This window comes from Pteropus medius, unplaced genomic scaffold, assembly GCF_902729225.1.
Source record: "Pteropus medius unplaced genomic scaffold, Ma_sr-lr_union100, whole genome shotgun sequence".
NCBI lineage: Eukaryota > Metazoa > Chordata > Mammalia > Chiroptera > Pteropodidae > Pteropus > Pteropus medius.
The window spans coordinates 12,192,048-12,210,717 of NW_024354503.1; the positions used below are offsets into that span (position 1 = coordinate 12,192,048).

The 18,670-nt window shown below is 38.1% G+C and overlaps 1 protein-coding gene and 1 pseudogene across 2 annotated transcripts in view; both read left to right on the top strand.

Annotated features, from left to right (window-relative positions):
* The window catches only part of ADGRF1 (adhesion G protein-coupled receptor F1), a 35,382-nt gene extending 28,658 nt beyond the window's left edge, over positions 1 to 6,724 (top strand). For both annotated transcript variants that reach the window (XM_039854416.1, XM_039854417.1), the window contains exons 13-16: positions 443 to 484; positions 1,483 to 1,542; positions 5,073 to 5,139; positions 6,526 to 6,724. In XM_039854416.1, coding sequence (XP_039710350.1) covers positions 443 to 484; positions 1,483 to 1,542; positions 5,073 to 5,139; positions 6,526 to 6,599 — 243 coding nt within the window. In that variant the 3' untranslated portion in view covers positions 6,600 to 6,724. The remainder of the gene's footprint in view (positions 1 to 442; positions 485 to 1,482; positions 1,543 to 5,072; positions 5,140 to 6,525) is intronic.
* Positions 4,870 to 4,988, top strand: LOC120596403 (uncharacterized; annotated as a pseudogene).
* Positions 6,725 to 18,670: the final 11,946 nt, after the last annotated feature.

Genomic DNA, 18,670 nt, shown 5'->3' on the forward strand with positions numbered 1-18,670 from the left:
CCTAATGGAAAGGATGTTGATATAGGTCAACTCCCTCTGCTTGGCCTTAGGGCTGGACTTCAGTGTCTGCTGCCATCATAGATGCTTAGTAAATGCCTGTTTAATGCCTATTCTAAAGAAAAGCTAAGATATAGAAGCAAATGGAATTTATTTGTTTTGAGTTTAGGATGACACAAAGGGGAAAATGAAACTCCACATGTGTTTAAAACTTTATTCACTCAATAATTTATTTATATATTTGATGAAAAAAATTTTGAATACTATGTGTTACGCCAGGCATTGTGGAGGTCACATGGTATCCTTGCCTTCAAGGAGCCCACAGTCTAGCAGGGAGACCACAAGAAAACAAATTCAATGTTGGGTGATAGAATAGAATAATATTATATATAAATGCTTTCTTTTCTGGAAAAGATAATATATGTGATCTATTCCTTTTTTAAAGGGTTTTTTCATCTTATGTTTCGGAATGTTCTTGGATACTAAGGTATGTGTATTAATTTCTTTCTTTATCTCCTAACCCAGGAATCTAACCCTTCCCCACCAGTTCTGAGGCCCTTATTCATATATAAGAGGTTAGATTATGGGTACTTTTATAATAAAATTCTATAATTTTACAAAAGGTGGGCTCAGTCAGGAGACCAAGAAACTAAACTCTCACTGCCTATAATAAGCTATATAGAACTAATCACAACATTAGAGAAAAATAGAGAAATTGTTTTTACTTTTTCTACCTTAAATTATGATTTGACAATAATTTAAGAGCAAAAGTAGTTTTCTTAGGGGTGAATTCCTTTTTGCTCTTTAATTTATTTATTTACTTAGAATATGCTAAAAAATATATCTACTTCTATATTTCTAGTTTTATACAGTAAATGTTAAATAACCTCTAACATTAAATTAAATTCCTAAAATGGATGACCAATGTAAGTAAAAGATAATAGAAAAAAATTTTAAATAAATTAATTTTATTATTTTTCCCAAGCATTAAGCAATTCTGTTGAGAGAGGTAAAGACAGTAAGCTAATAGATGTAGAGTTTATTTTAATAAGAACATAAGACTATTTTATAATTAGCACAATTATTGCACATGCACAAAACTCCTGATTGCAAAGAAGCAATTTGCTGCTCTCGATTGGCCTAAATAATTCTTTCATTTGTACAATTCACATGGTTAGCAAATTCTTCACTTCAAAGATAAACTTCAATTTAGCAATTATTGTCAATTACTAATGTCTAGAATCTGAATTATTATGGCTTCTGGTACCCTTGTTTTTGTTTAATTCTAGATTTGCTTATTGGTAAAGAAAACAAAAGAGATAAAACAAAATAAATCTTTTCATTAGATACCCATGCATATAGTCTATTAAGTGCTTCCAGGAAATACTACAGTTAAATAACAGTTTCAGTATGCAGTTTTGTTCTTGATTTGCTTATGTGTGATTGTATATGTGTATCTCAATATTTTTTTTGTTGCCCTTATAGCTGCGACAACTGCTGTTCAACAAGTTGTTTCCTTTAAGCTCTTTGAAGCAACAATCAAAGGTAATTATTTTCTTCTGCCATGGATCCAATGCATGGAGTTCCAGTTTTCCTTTTTATTTCCTATACAGCCTCACAGAAAGACCACTTTTGGGTAAACCCCCTGAATTTCTGTCACCATTCCATTTCTAGTATCTGGCATGGTGCCCAGCACATGATCAATATTCATTAAGGAACTGTTGAGTGAGGGAGTTAATGAATGAATTAATGAATGAGAAGGCATGGGAAGCTTCAAGGATGCTCAAGCATCCAGGGCTGTGGGTGCTCTTGTGAGTGAAGACCTTTGAACAATATTGTTTGCTTTAGTCTGACTTGTCTCCCAATATCTAGAGTCAGTAACGCTTCTTTCTCTGCTTGTCTTTTTGGATCTCCTGTAGACCATTTTTCCATCAACAGAAAAGTAAAAATTGACGTCTTGGCTAACTTCTAACATACAAAATGCTCTCTGAATTTTCTCTCTTAAGCTGGTTTAACTGCAGTTTTAGCTTTTAAGTCTATAAGCTGACAAGTTTGTCTGGAAACAGAGGATTTCTTTTTCATTCTTTGCCACAAAAGTGCAATCCATTTAAGGAGAGTATAGTTAGAAACAAAAGTACTTGCACCCAGATTTTGTACCTTTGATGTTAATTTAGCCTTTTGTCTTTTAGCAAAACACTGAGGGCTTTTCAGAAAGTGTTCTAAAGCAGAGATTTCTGTGTTTGATAAAAGTCGACTGACTTAAGTGCATGAAAACCAACATGGATGTTAAGAGGTTTTTTACAAGGGACAATAATACCTTCTGAAATGAAAAACAGTGAGGAAATTAAACACTGACATTAAAAAATTATCCTAAGTCTGCATTTCCCAGTAGAGGACTCTGCTATGAATTGGGGGAGCAATGGCTTATACCTCTGCAGACCCGTCCTTATTTCTGACTAGGTAACCAAATGTAGGGAAATCACTTAGTACCTTTTGGTTTCAATTTTCTTAACTGTTAAAAGTAAGTGTCAGACTGGTTACTCAGAGCAGAACTTCTAACAACATTCTGTGATTTTGAATTTCTATCTTGAAGAATTAAAATCCTTTGAATCAGAAAATGTGAAACTACCAAATCATTCACTACTCTTGAGAAAAGGGGGGAGCTACAGTATATGTGACTGCATTAAAAAAAAACCAAAAAAACCCCTTTAGTTAATAAAGTGAGACAGGACACTCCCCATCCTACAATGCAAGTCAGAATTTTTCTCAAGTGAAAACCAGAGAGAGGAAAACACTTAAAAGTAAAATAAAATAATAATAATAATAATAATAATAATAATAATAAAAAGCAAAGCTTCCTAACAGTGTTTTATCTCCTTGTTTCTAATGCAAACTGTTGAGACTTTTCAGAAAGCAGTGGTCAGTGAGGACTTTTCATCTTTTGGATTTGAACCCTCTCTCCATTTGCGTTTTCGAACCAAATGATAAAAAAGGGATTTTGTTTTCTGGTTAGATGGCTTATTTGCTTTAAAATGAATGTACATTTGGCAGAAGAAAAGATGAGTATTTGTAATTTTCTGAAGGAGTTTGAATGGACAAGCAAGAACCTAGATTACAGTGGTTGAGGAAGGATGAGAAGAAAAGGAAGAGATAACACTTGAGATGAATACTCTTGTCAAGAATTTCTCTTGTGATAGAAAGAGCAAGAATAGTAACCAGATGCAGACACAGGTAGAGCTGAGTTGCTAAAATGTGAACAAGTTCATATGTTGAGAAGGATGAACCAGCAAAGAGAAAGTTTGAAAACAAACGAGAAAGAGAAGATAATTGACTGAAGAGTATTCCCAATAAGTCAAATTGAGTGACTGGACTGCAGATGGAGGAATTAGCTTCTTCCCTGGACACAGGAACTTTCGGGCTGGTACAGATAAAGCAAGATGTACAGACTAGGGAATGATGTGTGACGATTCAGATGTGGATACTTTTTAAGTAGGAGACAAGGTGATTTACTGAAAGATGGGCAAAAGGGTGGTGAAGTAGGAATCTTGAAAAGAGCAGTGGAAGTTTGGATAGTTTGCTGAAGGAAATCAAAGCAAAGCCAACAATATTCTTAGCAAAGACCACCCCTCAAACTACCATAACACTGTGGGGATCCACAATGAGGTCTCTCTGAAAATCCTCTCCCTGAAGAGAGTTCAGGGCCCCTTCTTGGCCCTTCCGTTATCCTTAGACACATTGTCTGTAACTCATCACCAGGAGGCAGACTCTGGTGACTTCTACAGACTCTCTCTCCACAGAGAAGGAGTTTATTTATTTTTAGTTCCAATGACTCGGGTTCTGCTATTTAAGCAACAGTGCAGGCCCATATAACCTTATGTGCCAGAGATATTGCTCTTTCCCAGACCATGCAGAGTCCTTGAGTGTGTTGAAATCTAAGGTATTTCTCTCCAAATGAAGCAGGATGCAGTTTAAATCGCAATGATCATGACTTTAGGATTTTTCTTTAGGGTTATAGTAGAATATGTTTATTGAGCCCTGAATTCTGGAAAATCAATTCTTTTTCTCTAGAACTTTCAGATATTTCTCATTCTTGTGTCTACAACACTTTTTTTTTTTCAGAGCCCAATGTGGGTAGGCATTTATATATTTCAGCGAAAATTGGGAGATTATCACTGGGCTCTCTACTACATATAGTAAGAACCTATTTCTCCTATCTTGATTTAGCTGCTTCATGACATGAGCTGTAGCCAGAAATGAAGCTTATGCTTTTCAATATTTCTGGTGCCTAAAACAGTGTCTGGTATATAACAACACTGAACGAGAGATGTTAAATTAATGAATAAATCAATTAATGATTGAGAAAAGTACATAATGTATCTTAACATTTTTACCTTTCCCAGCAAGTGCACACTCTTTATTTTAAATATTTTATTTTGGTTTGACAGTTTTTAAAATGCTAACTCTGTTTAGCATCTGTACCAATGACAAAAGGATTATTCACAAAGATTCGAGTACTAAGAGGAGCGAGAATAAAGCAAAGCTTTATTGAAAACCATATTTACTAGAAGTATTGATTTTCCTCCATGGGAAAAACAATTTACCCTCTTCTAGTGATAAATGTGTGAACCAAGAAATACAAGTATAGAAATAAAAAAAGATAATATCTCCTTTACAACTATTTTCTAGTTTGTTGTTAGAAGTTGTAAGAATACACAGGAATACAATATTCACTTAGAAATAAGTTCTTAGGCATTTTTAAATAGATTAAAACAGAAGAAAGAATAAGAAAATGAGTACTCTAATTTCTTGAAAGGAGAATAGTACACTATATAGATGGAATAAAGGATTGTTAATGACATCGAGAAGTCAGCAGTCTATGGCTATGCCACCCTGAACGTGTCCTATCTCGTCCAATCTCAGAAGCTAAGCAGGGTTGGGCCTGGTTAGTACTTGGATGGGAGACCACTTAGGAATACCAGGTGCTATATGCATTAAAAAAAGAAGAAGTCAGGAAATGTAGCCCATCACCAGAAGGATACTATTAATGTCCAAATGACTTGTTTTCTTTTGTGCAGCAAAATTCATCAGATTTATCTACCAAACCCAAATTCCCAAAATCTTTCAATCCATTGCAACACAAAGGTGAGTTACAATAAACCAAAGGTAGGAAGAGAGAATATGAATATGTCACATTGTCACTATTGGGGCTGATTGGAGTTCAGTGTTTCCCCAACAGTAGTGGGTAAGGAGAGAGATAATGATGGCACAGACCTGTAGTTAGCATTTTTCCTCGGTTCTTCCTCAAATGACAGCAGTGAAGAATCACAGGTCATTAAGATTGAATAGTTTTATTAAAAGCATATTTTGGAAAGACAAAGAATGCCCTAAGGAGGCCCATGGAGAAAGACAAAACATGTCCCAAGGAGGCCATGGACCCAGAGCTATAATCAAGACAAAGGGGCCAAAATGGTTACAAAAGGGCAAAAAAGGGAAGGGAGAGCCCAGAAGGGCAAAAAGGGCCCAGAAGTGGGAATATCTGTCTTATATCTGGGCCGTGATCAGTGTTTCCAAAGGCATTCTTAGGTGATTGGCAAGTGAGGTCATTTTGACTGACATCTGATTGACACTAGGCAATAACTTTGCCTAGTGTTCATGTGTGTACCCAGAACTCAGTCTGTTATAATTAGATTCATGAACTTCAAGGCATAGACATGATATTATACTGATGGTATAATGAGGCTGAAGTTATGGGCAGTACTTTTTGCACATACGTTTGTAGCTGGTTTAGGCCAGCAGCTTTTATGGCCTTTGTACTCTAGATTTTGGGATAATTTATAACCCTAAAAGGGAGGTATTTCTGGGAGGTCCTTAAGGAAAGTATTCAAGGGAAGTTTCTGTGGTTACAGAGCTGGGCCTTTATTCAAGTTAAGCTGAAGTCCTACTTAAGTTCCTGCGTCCCATTTTACGTTAAATTACGTTTATACCTTATTTAGGAAAAGAAATGGGCAACTCACTTTAGATTCCAATCAAAATTATTTGAATTCCAGATAAAATTCATGTGCCTAAACTTGAAAAGACATGTCTCTCTCCAAATGTTTAACGTCCTGATCCAGAAGCCCTGGGTCCTGTTATCATCTCCACAAACCAGCCTGACTGCTTTTTACAAACCCCTTTTCCTTTCTGGATTTTTTTCCTCATCGGTAAAATGAAAACCTAAGAGATCACTAAGGTTTCCATCCAGCAATAACATTCTGTTCATAAAGTAGATCTCAAATCTACTTTATTTCATCTCCCAGCAATATACGAAAAATATGGTGCTTCTCTTCTCAAATAAGAAATGTCTGACGAATGCAAGTTTCTATGGCACTAATGAAATGCCATTCCTGTCAACTACTTTCTAGATCTTTCCCTACTGTCTTTATAAAACTATCCCGAGTTATGTGGAATTGCACAGGCTTATTTTTATTTTGGTCTTATGCTTGATTCCAATCAGGAGCAATAACTCTTATCCTCTTTTTCTTCTCGTAGGCACTTATGCATTTTCTCATACCGGAGAGTCCTCAAATGACATCATGCTAACTCAGTTTTTATCAACTGAATAAGGCTGGGAACCATAAAATCAAGGAAAAAATTTTGGAGCAACTTGATATTTAGAGCTAAATGCCAGTGAAGAAATCAACTCAATAGTAGATGGAATTTTCTGATTTAAAAGTCTTGGAATAAAAGAATGGGGTGTCAGCGCCTTCATTACTGCCCTCTTTATCTTCAACTAAATGCATTTATTTTCATGAGGTTTGATTCAAAGGAATCACTACATAAATGTAGAAGACTAGGTTTTGTTGGACATTATGTCAGTTATAACAGCCTCTCACTGCTACAAACTGATTTCATTTTTCATAAAATAGCATTATTCATGTTGCATTTCCAATCATCTGGAATTGGAGTAAGACACTTTCATGAAATTGCCTCAGATTAATTGCCGGACCATGATTACTTCTTATCAAAATGTCATTGGTGTAAATTTCCTAGAGAAAAGTCATTTTCCAACCAAATTTTGCAGATGTATCTTATGCTTATTTTTGCTTTTTAGATTCAGTTATATAACTTTGAAAATCAATCAGAAATGAAACGAAAACTTCCATTTCAGATAGCTTGGTAGCCATTAGTTAGGAAGTACAATGATGTAATTTCATATCTAATATAGTATTTTTCAGTTTACAAGGCACTTTTGTCTCCAATCCAGAGAAGTGAGGTGTGTAGGCAGACCTAGTACAGAGAGGAAGAAATGAAGACTTAGCAAGGTAAAGTGACTTGCCAATGATCGTGAAGCCATCTAGGGTATATTGAGGATTTTGAAGACTTTTGATTCCTAGTTCTTTTCTAGAGCCCCATAATAGCCATAAAAATTACCTGAAACCCTAAGAAAGCCTTCTGAAATTAGACACGAGGTTCATTCCTTTCAGAATTCTCTCTATGTAAGCAGCGACTTGAGGGAGAATTTGATTGTCAACTTCCAAGGAGATACCCTAAAACATTCTCTTTCTAAGTAATAATATTATAGACTTTTCTGGAAGTTATTTACATGTATAACCAATGCTACTCTTGAATGGGATACAGAACAGCAAGTGAAGCAACATTTCACTTCTATATTTCCATCCCCTTTTTGGCTCACTTGAGTTTCAGCCCTGACTGCAGTGCCCAGAAATCAAAGCCCTTTGGTTCCTCCTTATTGCCAGAGTCTCCTAGAAATGTGCATTAGTAGTTTTTAATGCAAGAGTTTCTTTCAACGATAATTGTGATGATGATGACGATGACGATGATGATGATGATGATGATGGTGATGGTGGTGGTGGTGATGATGATGGAAAGAAGTCAAAGAAAAAGAACCAACATTTATAGAGTTCTCGCTATGTGTCATGCGTTAGTCTAGGTGCCCTGTACATATTAACTCATTTCATCTCCACAATAAGCTTGGGAGGTGGGGAATATTATTATCCCTGTGTTACAGCTGCAGAAACTAAGGCAAGAGAGGTTAAATGATGTGAACAGGGCATGTGGATGGCAAATGGCCATGCTGGGATCGTAGTTATGGATGTTAATTACTTTAAGAAAAGGGCTATGTAAATCAAACTAGAAGAAAATGACATTGTTTATTTAATTGTAATTAGAATCCTAGACTGTCTGGTCTGTAGGGGATCTCAGGCATCATCGTCATTATTTTACATGAAGCCTTGACGTCCTAAAAAGTGCCACTTAAAGTGTCTTAGGCTGTGATCTGCACAGTCATTTGTGGCAACCCCGGCTGGGTCCACCCACGTTGGCCTTCCTCTCTTAATTTGGCTCTCACACGTCCATAATTGCTGCTTACAGAATCACATTGGTGAATCCTCACTCCTGTGCCTATCCATCATGGAAATGCCAAGGCCCGTGCCATGAGTTATGATCCCCGATGTTTTTAAAACTTCTGGTCCTCATAGCATCAGAGTGGTTCTCAGTAGCCTTCCTCCGGTCTCTGCCTCACTTCATCTGGGTAAGCTCATAGTCAACTGTTCTGTCTGTCAGGCTAGAGAGGCCAGATGTGAGTACCAGCACTTAGTGAAGAATAAGCCCATAGAGGTTGGACTGTGTCTGCCTCATATACTTTCACCAATCTCCTACTGACAAGAGAGACAAGATATGAATTCATTTCCATGATGCCCGTTTAGGAGTCGCCGACAGAGGAAGGCAGTAGAGCATGTGGATTTTGTGTCAACCATATGGTGATCAAGCCACATTCTCTGTCGCAATGTGCCCTACTCAAGACAGTGTACTGTATTCAGTCTCATGGAAACACTGAACGTTCAGCAGACATATTCAAGTAGGACATAAAATATGTTTCTGAATAGGCTTTTTTGAGAGTTACAGAGTCTTAAAAGTATCTGTTAGCCTCTTGGCATGAACAGCCTTCATAATATTCAAATAAAGAGAGGAGAGGGAACTTCTACTTAATGGAGGCAGATTAAAGCAGCATGCAAACAGCAAATTAAAATGTAAGGTTCCATAAGGAACCAAGAAGCAGGACACATAAAATGCCAAAGTGAAATGTTCAAAAGAAATGACCATGGACAAGTTGGTTCTATATTCCACAAAGATACACAAATCAAAAGGGAATTTTATGAGAAATTCCTTGTAGAAAGCTGCCCTATGAGCCTCCTCACTCCATCTACCCCCAAAGGTGAGAGAAGGAAGGATGTTTGTACCCTGACCTCAAACCTAATGAGTGAAATTTTCTTAGCCTTGCATCAGATCACCACAATTAAAGTACATGGCTGACTATACATGATGCTTGCCTGGAACTAAGGCCACAGCTCTGGAACTCTGAATGGGCTCAGTGTTGAGACCAGCCTGCATGCTTAGAGTTTATCAGGGCAAACATATATGTGTGTTTTCCATGGATCATGATGAGACAAGCAAGAGAGAGTTTAAAGAGACAAGAAGGGGCTGTGTTGGGTACTGTCTAATAGGGCCATCCAAAGTGATGGAAGATCTTAGCAAGAAGCTCTAGGTGAAACAAGATTAGGGAATGAAGAAGGAGTTACAAGTGACCACCTTGAATGCAAAAGAATGTGCATGGGTTAAAGAAATTGTAGATGGAAGAGGTCAGAGATATGGGAATTTTTGAAGAATTCTTGAATGCACCCTCTTTTATTATCTAGTTATTACTCAGAGAGCCCTGACATCACATGAAGGAGACCTCATCTCAAAAGACAAAACTCCCTTTCTTGGACTTGGGGAAAGGGCAATCAGAAACCTCAGTACCCAACGTGGGGTAGAAGGAGAGTGAGAAAATCTGAGCAAAATTGTCAACCAACAAAGGAAGATACACTATTATGAACAACCAAGGCAAAGCAGGACTCAGTTGGAGGAGAAGAGAAATTTAATGCTACATTATTTGTAGTTTTTATTATTATATGAGACTGGGCATCCTAATTACCAAACTAAGAGCATGTTAGCTATTTAAAGTGACCAAAATGCTGCTATTACCGGAACATATTGGGGTAATAACTGGAATAGATCTGTGAGAAGGAAAAGCTTTTCACACTGAATAAATTTTAAGGATGACGAGAGACAAAAAAAATGTGCTTGATCACATACCATATGCCATATTTGTCTGATTATATACATATTCACCTTGACTTCCTACCAAACTGCTACTAGAAAACAAGAAAATAATGAGAGAGAGAGAGAGAGAGAGAGAGAGAGAGAGAGAGAGATTGAGAGAAGTTGAAATAGTTTCTATTGCTGCATAAAAAAGATGCCACAAATTTAGTGGCTTAAAACAACACACATTTGTGATCTCACAGTTTCCACGGATCAGGAGCCCAGGTACAGTTAGCTGGGTCCTTTGCTCAGGGTCTCACAAGGTGTTAGCTGGGATGCATTTTTATCTGGAAGCTCGACTGGGAAAGAATCCACTTCCAATTCATTCAGATCATTGGTAGAGTTCATTTCCTTACAGTTGTGGGAATAAGAAATTTGATTTTTGATGACTATTGGTTAGAGGCTACCTGAGACCCTTGAGACCACCTATACTTTCCTGTCACATGGGACTTTCCAATATGGCCACTTATGTCATTAAGCCTGCAAGAAGAGTCTCTTATTCCAGTCTGCTTTTAAGACAGAGACGTATATAATCAGGGGAGAGACATCTCATAACATTGTCATATTCTACTGCTAAAAGTCAGTCGCAGGTCCTAGTCACACTCAAAGATATTATAGATGAAAATACACTCTCAATTATGATCTGAATATTTATGTCTCCCCCAAATTCATAAGTTCATATCTAACCCCCAAGGTGATAGTAATAGGAGTTAAGGTCTATGGGAAGTACTTAGGTCATGAGGGTGGAGCCTTTGTGAATGGGATTAGTGTTCTTATAAGAGAGGCCCCACAGAGCTCCCTAGTGCCTTCAACTACATGAAGACACAAAGAGAATTTGGCAGTCTGCCACTTGGAAGAGTGCCTTTACCAGAACTCAACGGTACTGGCACCTTGATCTTGAACTTTCAGCCTCCAGAACTGTGAAAAATCAGTTTGTTTTTATAACGCACCCATTCTATGGTACTTTGTTATAATGGCCTGGGTAGACTAAGACAATATCATGGTGAAATTTCAGGTCACAGATTAAAAAGGAAGATCCAAAAACCTTCGGAGAAGGAAAAATAGGTTTTACATAAAGGTTGAAGTCAGAATATTATCAGAACTCTTTACAGCAACATTGCAAGCTAGATAACAGTAGAGAAAGCCTTCAAAACGTTGAGAAGAGATGATTACATCCAAGAAGCAATTAAGTATGAGGAAGAATAAAGATGTTTTCAGACACAAATATTATCAGTAAATTTTCTTACAATGCTTTCTTTCCTAAAAGCTGTTGGGAAATGGACTTCACCAAATATGGTAATAAACCCAGAAAGAAGGAGGCTTGGGACCCCCAAAACAAAAGCTACACTAGAAGAGAGAGCTGAGGGAACCTCCAGAGTGGGGGTAAAAGGAGTTGCTAGTCAGACAACAGCCATGGGGCAGGTCCAAAATGGATACTCAGGGAGCTTGCTCAAGAAAATGAAAACGATAAGATGTCTAATGTATTCAAGTATTATTTGAAGAGATTTACATACTTGGGGGTGGGTTGGATATGTATTTTTGATAAGAATACAGAAATCCAAGTTAAAAAAAAAGTGTTAACATTGAATAGAAACAAAATATTATGTAGAAAATTAAACACAATTAACATACTCACCTATAAATAGCGTATATAGCATAACAATAATATAAAATAATTTTGACATAATGAAAATAACAACAATATAAGTATATTGGGAAGGTGGAGAATAGGAGGTCGATTTTGAGGGATGGCAAAAGAAATCTAAATTTTCAGTCTTTGTTTTGGAAATCAGTAAAACTAAGAAGTCAAGTATAATTATGTTGTTTAGAAATATGAAATAATTATGAAAAGAATAATTCAGTTAAAAGAGATTGTCTCTGAGAAACAGGGATTTATAGTTACTCAGCTCTTGAAACTACATCCATGTAACTATGGTTAAATATAAATAAATGTGTGTGTGTAAATTGGAGAGAGCATGGAGTATCCTAAAGTTGGAACTCCCCTTGATTTCTTTTGCTTGAAATTGCAGGCCACAGTGCTCTCTAAGCATATATGCCTTCGGTCAGCTGCTTTAGGTCTTTGAGATGCCTATGAGACCTCTAATTTGAGATGTTAAGTTGGCAACCAGGTATAAAATCTATTGGTCAAGAGAAGACCTGGTCTAGAGATACACTCAGGGTCATTATGCTTTTAACAACAGAATATGACAAAAGTTATGAGCTGTTCCTCCCCCCGATTACCTTGTATTATATACGTCTCTGTCTTAAAGGCAGACTGGAGTAAAAGACTCTTCTTTCAGGCTTAATGATATAAGTGGCCATGTTGGAGAATCCCATGTGACAGGAAAGTGTAGGTGGCCTCAAGAGTTTCAGGTGGCCTCTAGCCAATAGTCATCACAAATCCAAGTTTCTCATTCCCACAACTGCAAGGAAATGAACTCTACCAATGACCTGAATGAGCCGGAAGTGGATTCTTTCCCAGTCCAGCTTCCAGATTAAAGAGATGATGCTTAAGGCCATGGGACCAGATATCACCTAGAGAATCCAAGAGGGAGAAGTAAGATGGTCCAAGTTCTGAGCCAGGGAACCCCAGCATCTAGAGGTAGGGAGAGGAGAGGATCCAGTAAAGGAAATTGAGAAGGAGCAGCCTGTGAAGTAAGTGTGAAACCAAGAGAATGTGCTGTCCCAGAAGCTAAAAAGAGCATTTTAAGAAGGATTTCAAGGATAGCAACTGGGTCGAATACTGCCTAGAGCCAGGGAAGATAAAATCCTCAACTTGCTACCTCTATGTGAAGATCATAGATGCATGAATATAATAGGCACTCAGCAAGAAATCTCACTGTTGGAAAGTTTCACAATAGAATGGAATCATGTTTAGACTTTGCCTGGCCTTCTATCAAATAAGCTCTTCCAGATCTCTAACTAAGTATTTCAGAAAGATTAATTTCAAGTTTTTCTCATGCTTCCAGAACAAATAAAGAGGCTAATAATCAATCTACAGCATCTAGATTGTTTTTCAGACTGATGCAGATTTCAGTAAAAGCCCGAAATCTATTTCCTTCCAAATGATTCTTCAATGGAAAGACAATTTGTCTTTTGTTAGAAGGCAGCAGGCCTGTGCTGTACTTACTTTTATCACACTTCAGGGGGCGTACTCTGACCAAGAAACAAATCTTGGACAAATTGCTCAAAGCTTAAACACGCCTGAGATCCACTATGAAATTTGGGGTTTTGCAACGTTGTTTTAATCTAACTATTCTAATTCCTGCTGTGTTTTGGATAGTGAAGAAAAAAAAAAAAGATTAGGGAGCAAAGAACATAATGGCTCTGTTTAGGGACAGCAAACATACCTCTGTTTCCTGGGTTTATGCCTAGGGGTGCTAGTGAACAGTGAAGGCTGTTTCTAAGCAATGCAGGAATTAGCCGTGAGATTTCTACCTGCTAGAAAACCAGTGTTTTATTTACATTTTAGTGGCATTAACGGGCTATACTTTGGATACTTTGGTTAATTCAAGTACATGGTGCAAAACAGATTGGGAGCATTCTGGGTTTTTTGGATTCATCTCTTACTTTGGGAGGAAATAGTTTGGTAAATTTTTTTACAGTTTTGTCATCCACAAGCCACATTTCAATGACTGAGTTACCTAAACTCTTTACAGATTCCATTTTGGGTAGGTCTTAAGGGTAGAGGGAACAAAACAAGACAGACAAACAAACAAACAAATATAACATGGTGACTGCATTTACAGCAGGGACTTACTATGCTCTCAAAGGTCGTCAGGAAAGATCAGGGCTGCTTGCACTTTGCTCCTCAGCCCTCGCCCTGTGGCCCAGGGCTTGCCTTAGCACGCAGTGTGATTTGAAGAGAAGAGCAGGAGAGGAAACAGATTATTGATCCCTTCAATGTTGCAGTTTCTGTGTGAGATTCAGTGTAGATTGCCTCCTTTGATCCTTGAAACAACACAGTAAGTTGCATATTATTTGCCCCTTCTGTAGATAAGGAAGTCAGAGCTCAGAGAGTTTGGGTGACCTGCCTGTGGTGAGAATGAACAAGAGGGAGGAGCATCTGCTCCAAAGTGCTCCACTCTGCCTCACTTTCCTTGTTCAAAAAGGCTGCAGCCTCACTCCTCACAAGCAGCAACAGTTCCTGATATTTCATGAATAGAGATTTATCCCTTTGGGATAAATATTGGACCTTATGTTGCCTTTTAAAAGGATGCCATTCCTAACACATTATTTTACTCCAGATTCTCCTGATAACCTGGGAAGGTGGGGGGAAGGACTGGAACTTGAGAAAAGAATGAAAATGATAAGTCATAGGGGAAGAGTCCCAGAGTTCATTGATTACTACGAATTCCCCCAAAATTGGTCTGCATTTTACTTGGCTTGATCCTAGCCTGGTGGACCCGGATAGCCTCCTATGGGGCTGGTGCAGAGGGTTCTTTCTAGAATGGAGTTCTTAGGAGGCCTGGCCTCCAGCTTGCCTCAGTCATTTCTTTGCATTTCAGTTTCCCATCAGTAAAAGCGCAGATCTGCTTTCCTTGGATAAGCTCAGAGATCCCTTCCAGTTCTGACTTTCTCTGATTCTGTGTCTCTTCATAGGTAACACCCTGAAAGAAGAGAAATTTATCACCAAAGAGTACCAGCCCAAGTGAATTTGGCAAGACCTTATCTTGCTGGGTAGGAATCATAGATAAAGCATTGCCAACAGCTACATTAATGCCAACCAACTGGGAGGCAACACCCTTTTGGAATTCTGACCTGATGCTTGAAACCAGAGCAGAGGAGTGCCCCAGTGTGATGTGCGGCCAAGGGACACATTGCTTTTGTGGATAAGGTTTCCTGGTTCTTAGATCTCAGCCATGTCCCCCAACAGGGCATGGGCAAGGCAGCTGTAAATTTCATGACAACACACAGATGGTCATTGCCAAGGACAACTCTTTGAGGTATGAGAGCTTTGCCTGGTTCTGGTGATAATGTGACTTTGTTTTGCCAAAGCAGGCTGGGTAGGGGAGCCTGCTCCACCTGTCCTCTATTTCACCTGATTGTGGGAAATATTATACAGCCTCCCTCTCCATCAATTTTAAAAGGAATAAAAAAGAAATCACATTAATGGAATCACTTCCAAAATTTATGTTGGCAATTGTTTACATATTAAAGTCTGTACAACGTGAAGTGCTCATGCCCTGCTTTCTTTTCGATTAGAGCAGCGATTCTCCAAGTGTATCTGTCCCCCAACGGGAAGCATTAGCCTGACCTGCGAGTTTTTGAAAGGCCAATTCTTGGGCCCAACTCAGACCTCCTAAATGAGAAATGCAGGAGTGGGGCCCTACGACTTCCCGTTTTCACAGGCCCTCCAGGTGACTCTGACACATGCTCAAATTTGAGAACCACTGACTTAGATGAACTCAGAGAGGGAATGTTCCAGACCGAGGGTGGAGATTCAGATCAGCAGGCTCTGGAACTGCACCCCACCCACCCCTCACTTATGCAGGAGGGTAGAGAAGGGTGGGAGTGAGGACTTTCTTCAGTTTCACTTTCTATTGCCAGCACTTCTGTGAGCCTCAGGAATCAAGAAAGTCTATAGTAATAGTGTGAGCAGAGAAGTGTTTAAAGCTAGATGGCAGTAATATAACTGTTAAGAAAGAAAGAGTTTGAAGCCTAGCTCTAACATGTTTTAGGTTGGTTATATTACCAAACCTTAATTCATCTGTAAGCAAAGTTATTGTTGGGAGAACATGAGAGAAGCCTGGAAATTCTTAGCATACTGCCTAGTGTTTGGTACGCATCCAACAAATGGTAGCCAATAATAACATTAATAATGTAAATAACGAAGCATGAATTCTATATGATATTGCTATTATTTCAAAGCGGTGGACTTAGAGGAAAGACACAATCTTTAGGGACAAGAGTTCAAATCTTGGTGCTGCTACTGGCCACCTTGGACAGGCTATCTTATCTCTCTGCAATTGTAAAATGGGAAAGATGACAATCAGCTCACAGAGTCATTGGGAAGCTTAAACAGAGAAGTAAGTAAAACAGCTTGTTGAGAGCCTGAATATTATAGGTGTTCAATACATTTTTTTTTCTTCATCTTTTTTCAGTGGGAAAATAAACCCACATATTCAAGAGTATGAAAGTCAGTGTGCCGGGGATTTAATTAAGCAAAACATTCGTATTGGGACATTCTATCCGGATGGCTTAGAAAATACCCGTGTAAAGGGAAGGAATATAGGTGGCTGTGAAAGAGACAGGGGCCCCTGATGTCCGTTTCTCTTTCTTGTTCATTATCCTATAGGAAAGTTTAACGACTTGAGACAAGTAGAAAGAAAAATAGCCCAGACAAAAGAAGTGTTTTAAAAAGAATACTAATTAAAAAAAAAAAAGTAATAAATAAATAAATAAAATAAAAAGAAGAGTACTGAACAGTTACCAACCAAAAGAAATTTCTAATTATTTTTGCCTTGTTAGTATAAAGTGAACTTTGAAGTATATCAGAAAGCATCACTATAACTTCTACTTAGGACATTTCCAGATGTACAGCGGTCTCAGGTTCGTAAATTACAATCCTTTTCCGGCCTCTCCCTTCCTCTGCCTTTTGGTTTTTTTGCGTTACGGAAGACCACCCACCAGCCTGAGATGTCTTTTTCCGGCCTCTCTTCCTTTTCCCTGCCCCGCCATCTGTGTGTATCCATTTCCTCTTCCTGGCCTTGTAGGTTCTGAGAGAAGTTATGTAAGTACAGTAATATGCAATCGATTGAGAGTTTAAATGAATCAAAGTTTAAGTTCCAAGTATAAGCATTAGATGTATAGGAGGTGTGACAATGAGGTAGTGAGGTTCCCCAAAAGGAATTTTGGCTTACGTTTATTTATTCATTTGAGGAAGTTTAGTACAGTGGCCAGAAGTAGAGAATCCGGAATCCACTTTTGCATTATAGCTCTAACTGAGCCATATGTCCTCCAGCAAGTGATCGAGTCCCTCCAAGGCCTTAATTTCCTCAACAGTAATAAGGAGACAGTGATAGCACCTGCCCACAGAGTTGTTACAAGAATTAAATGAAGTAGGTCATGGAGCAAATTTCCTGGAACATAGAATGTGCTCAATGTATGTTAGCTTTGATTACTTTTCACTTTTATTTTATTATAAATATAAAAATATATAAGAGAAAATGAATGTTTTACTTTATTACACTTTTGCCTACTCCCACTGAGAAATAATCATTATTGAACGCTCAAAACATACCTTGCAAGACTTTATCCTGCCACACAAATGGGACTCACTTTATATATGTATGTATTCTCCCTTGTAAGCTTATATTTGATGTTTATTTCAAAAAAAAATTCACAAAAGAAATTTGCAAATCTTCCATGAGACTGAACCAGGTATGAAATGCAGAGGGAACAGATCTCATAACTTTAAAGCTTTGGAGTTATACCTAATTTTCAAAATAAAAACTGCCTTGTTCTATGTGGCTAACTTCTAGACAAAAAAGAAAAAAAGGGGGATCTGGCTGTATTTTATTTTCTCAAAAAACTTACACCCTTCTCGAAGCTGTTGATATTGTCATTATAGCAGATATTTAGAAGATTCTGATGCTGGCCTTGAAGGTGACTCCAAGAGAAGTGTTAACTCTGCACACACACATAGTCCTCCCTGTCCCTCCTCCCATCTCTCTGCCAGCTCAGTAGTGCTTCGAACTCTGAAGTCAAAGTGTTAACTCTGAGATTCTCCTTTCAGTGCAGTCAAGAAACCCATCTTCATGTGCAAAAACATACAGAAGACACAAATATGGACAACGAGCAATTTGGTTCAAGATCTGACATTGTCTGCACCTCGTCAGGGACAAGAAACTTGAATTCCAGCTTTTCCTTTGCAAAGGCTTCTTCCTTGTAAACAAAAGTACATTATAGCATATGGTTCTTATAATAGTCCCAAGTGGAGGAGTGGTAGCAAGGAGTCCCAGAGTTAGAGTTCATACATATCACTTTAAGCTACAGCACTGGCTCCTGGTTGAACATTTGCACAGGTACAGGTACATATTCCTTGTGCTACCACTGACTGAATGTTCACATTTATCATCTCTCCTTGTCTAGAAAGAGTCCACTCAAGGCACATCTTATTACAAATCAATGCCAATATAAATATTCTGTGTCCCAGTTACATATCTTGGTACTAGATTTTTACACAGAGAATATCACCTAGTCCTTTTAATTACCCTCTCAGTTCTATAGGTTAAGAAACAGAGGCCAAATTCACCTAGAAAGTGACAAAAATGAGATTTAAACCCAGGACTCTCTCACTCTAAAGCCCATGTTATTTCTGCTACAAAAGCTACTCAAGACCCAAAAATCACTGAAAGGCTGCTGAGGGAGAGATTACCAAGATGCCTTCTGGTATCTACATTCTACTTTGGTTAATGTCTTCCTATCAAGCCTATTAATTTAGCCCTAGCAAGAAATGTCACTGCTCAGTTACTAAAATACTGGCCACAGAGTTCACAGTTAATGGTTCTACTGCTGGGTCTACTTACAT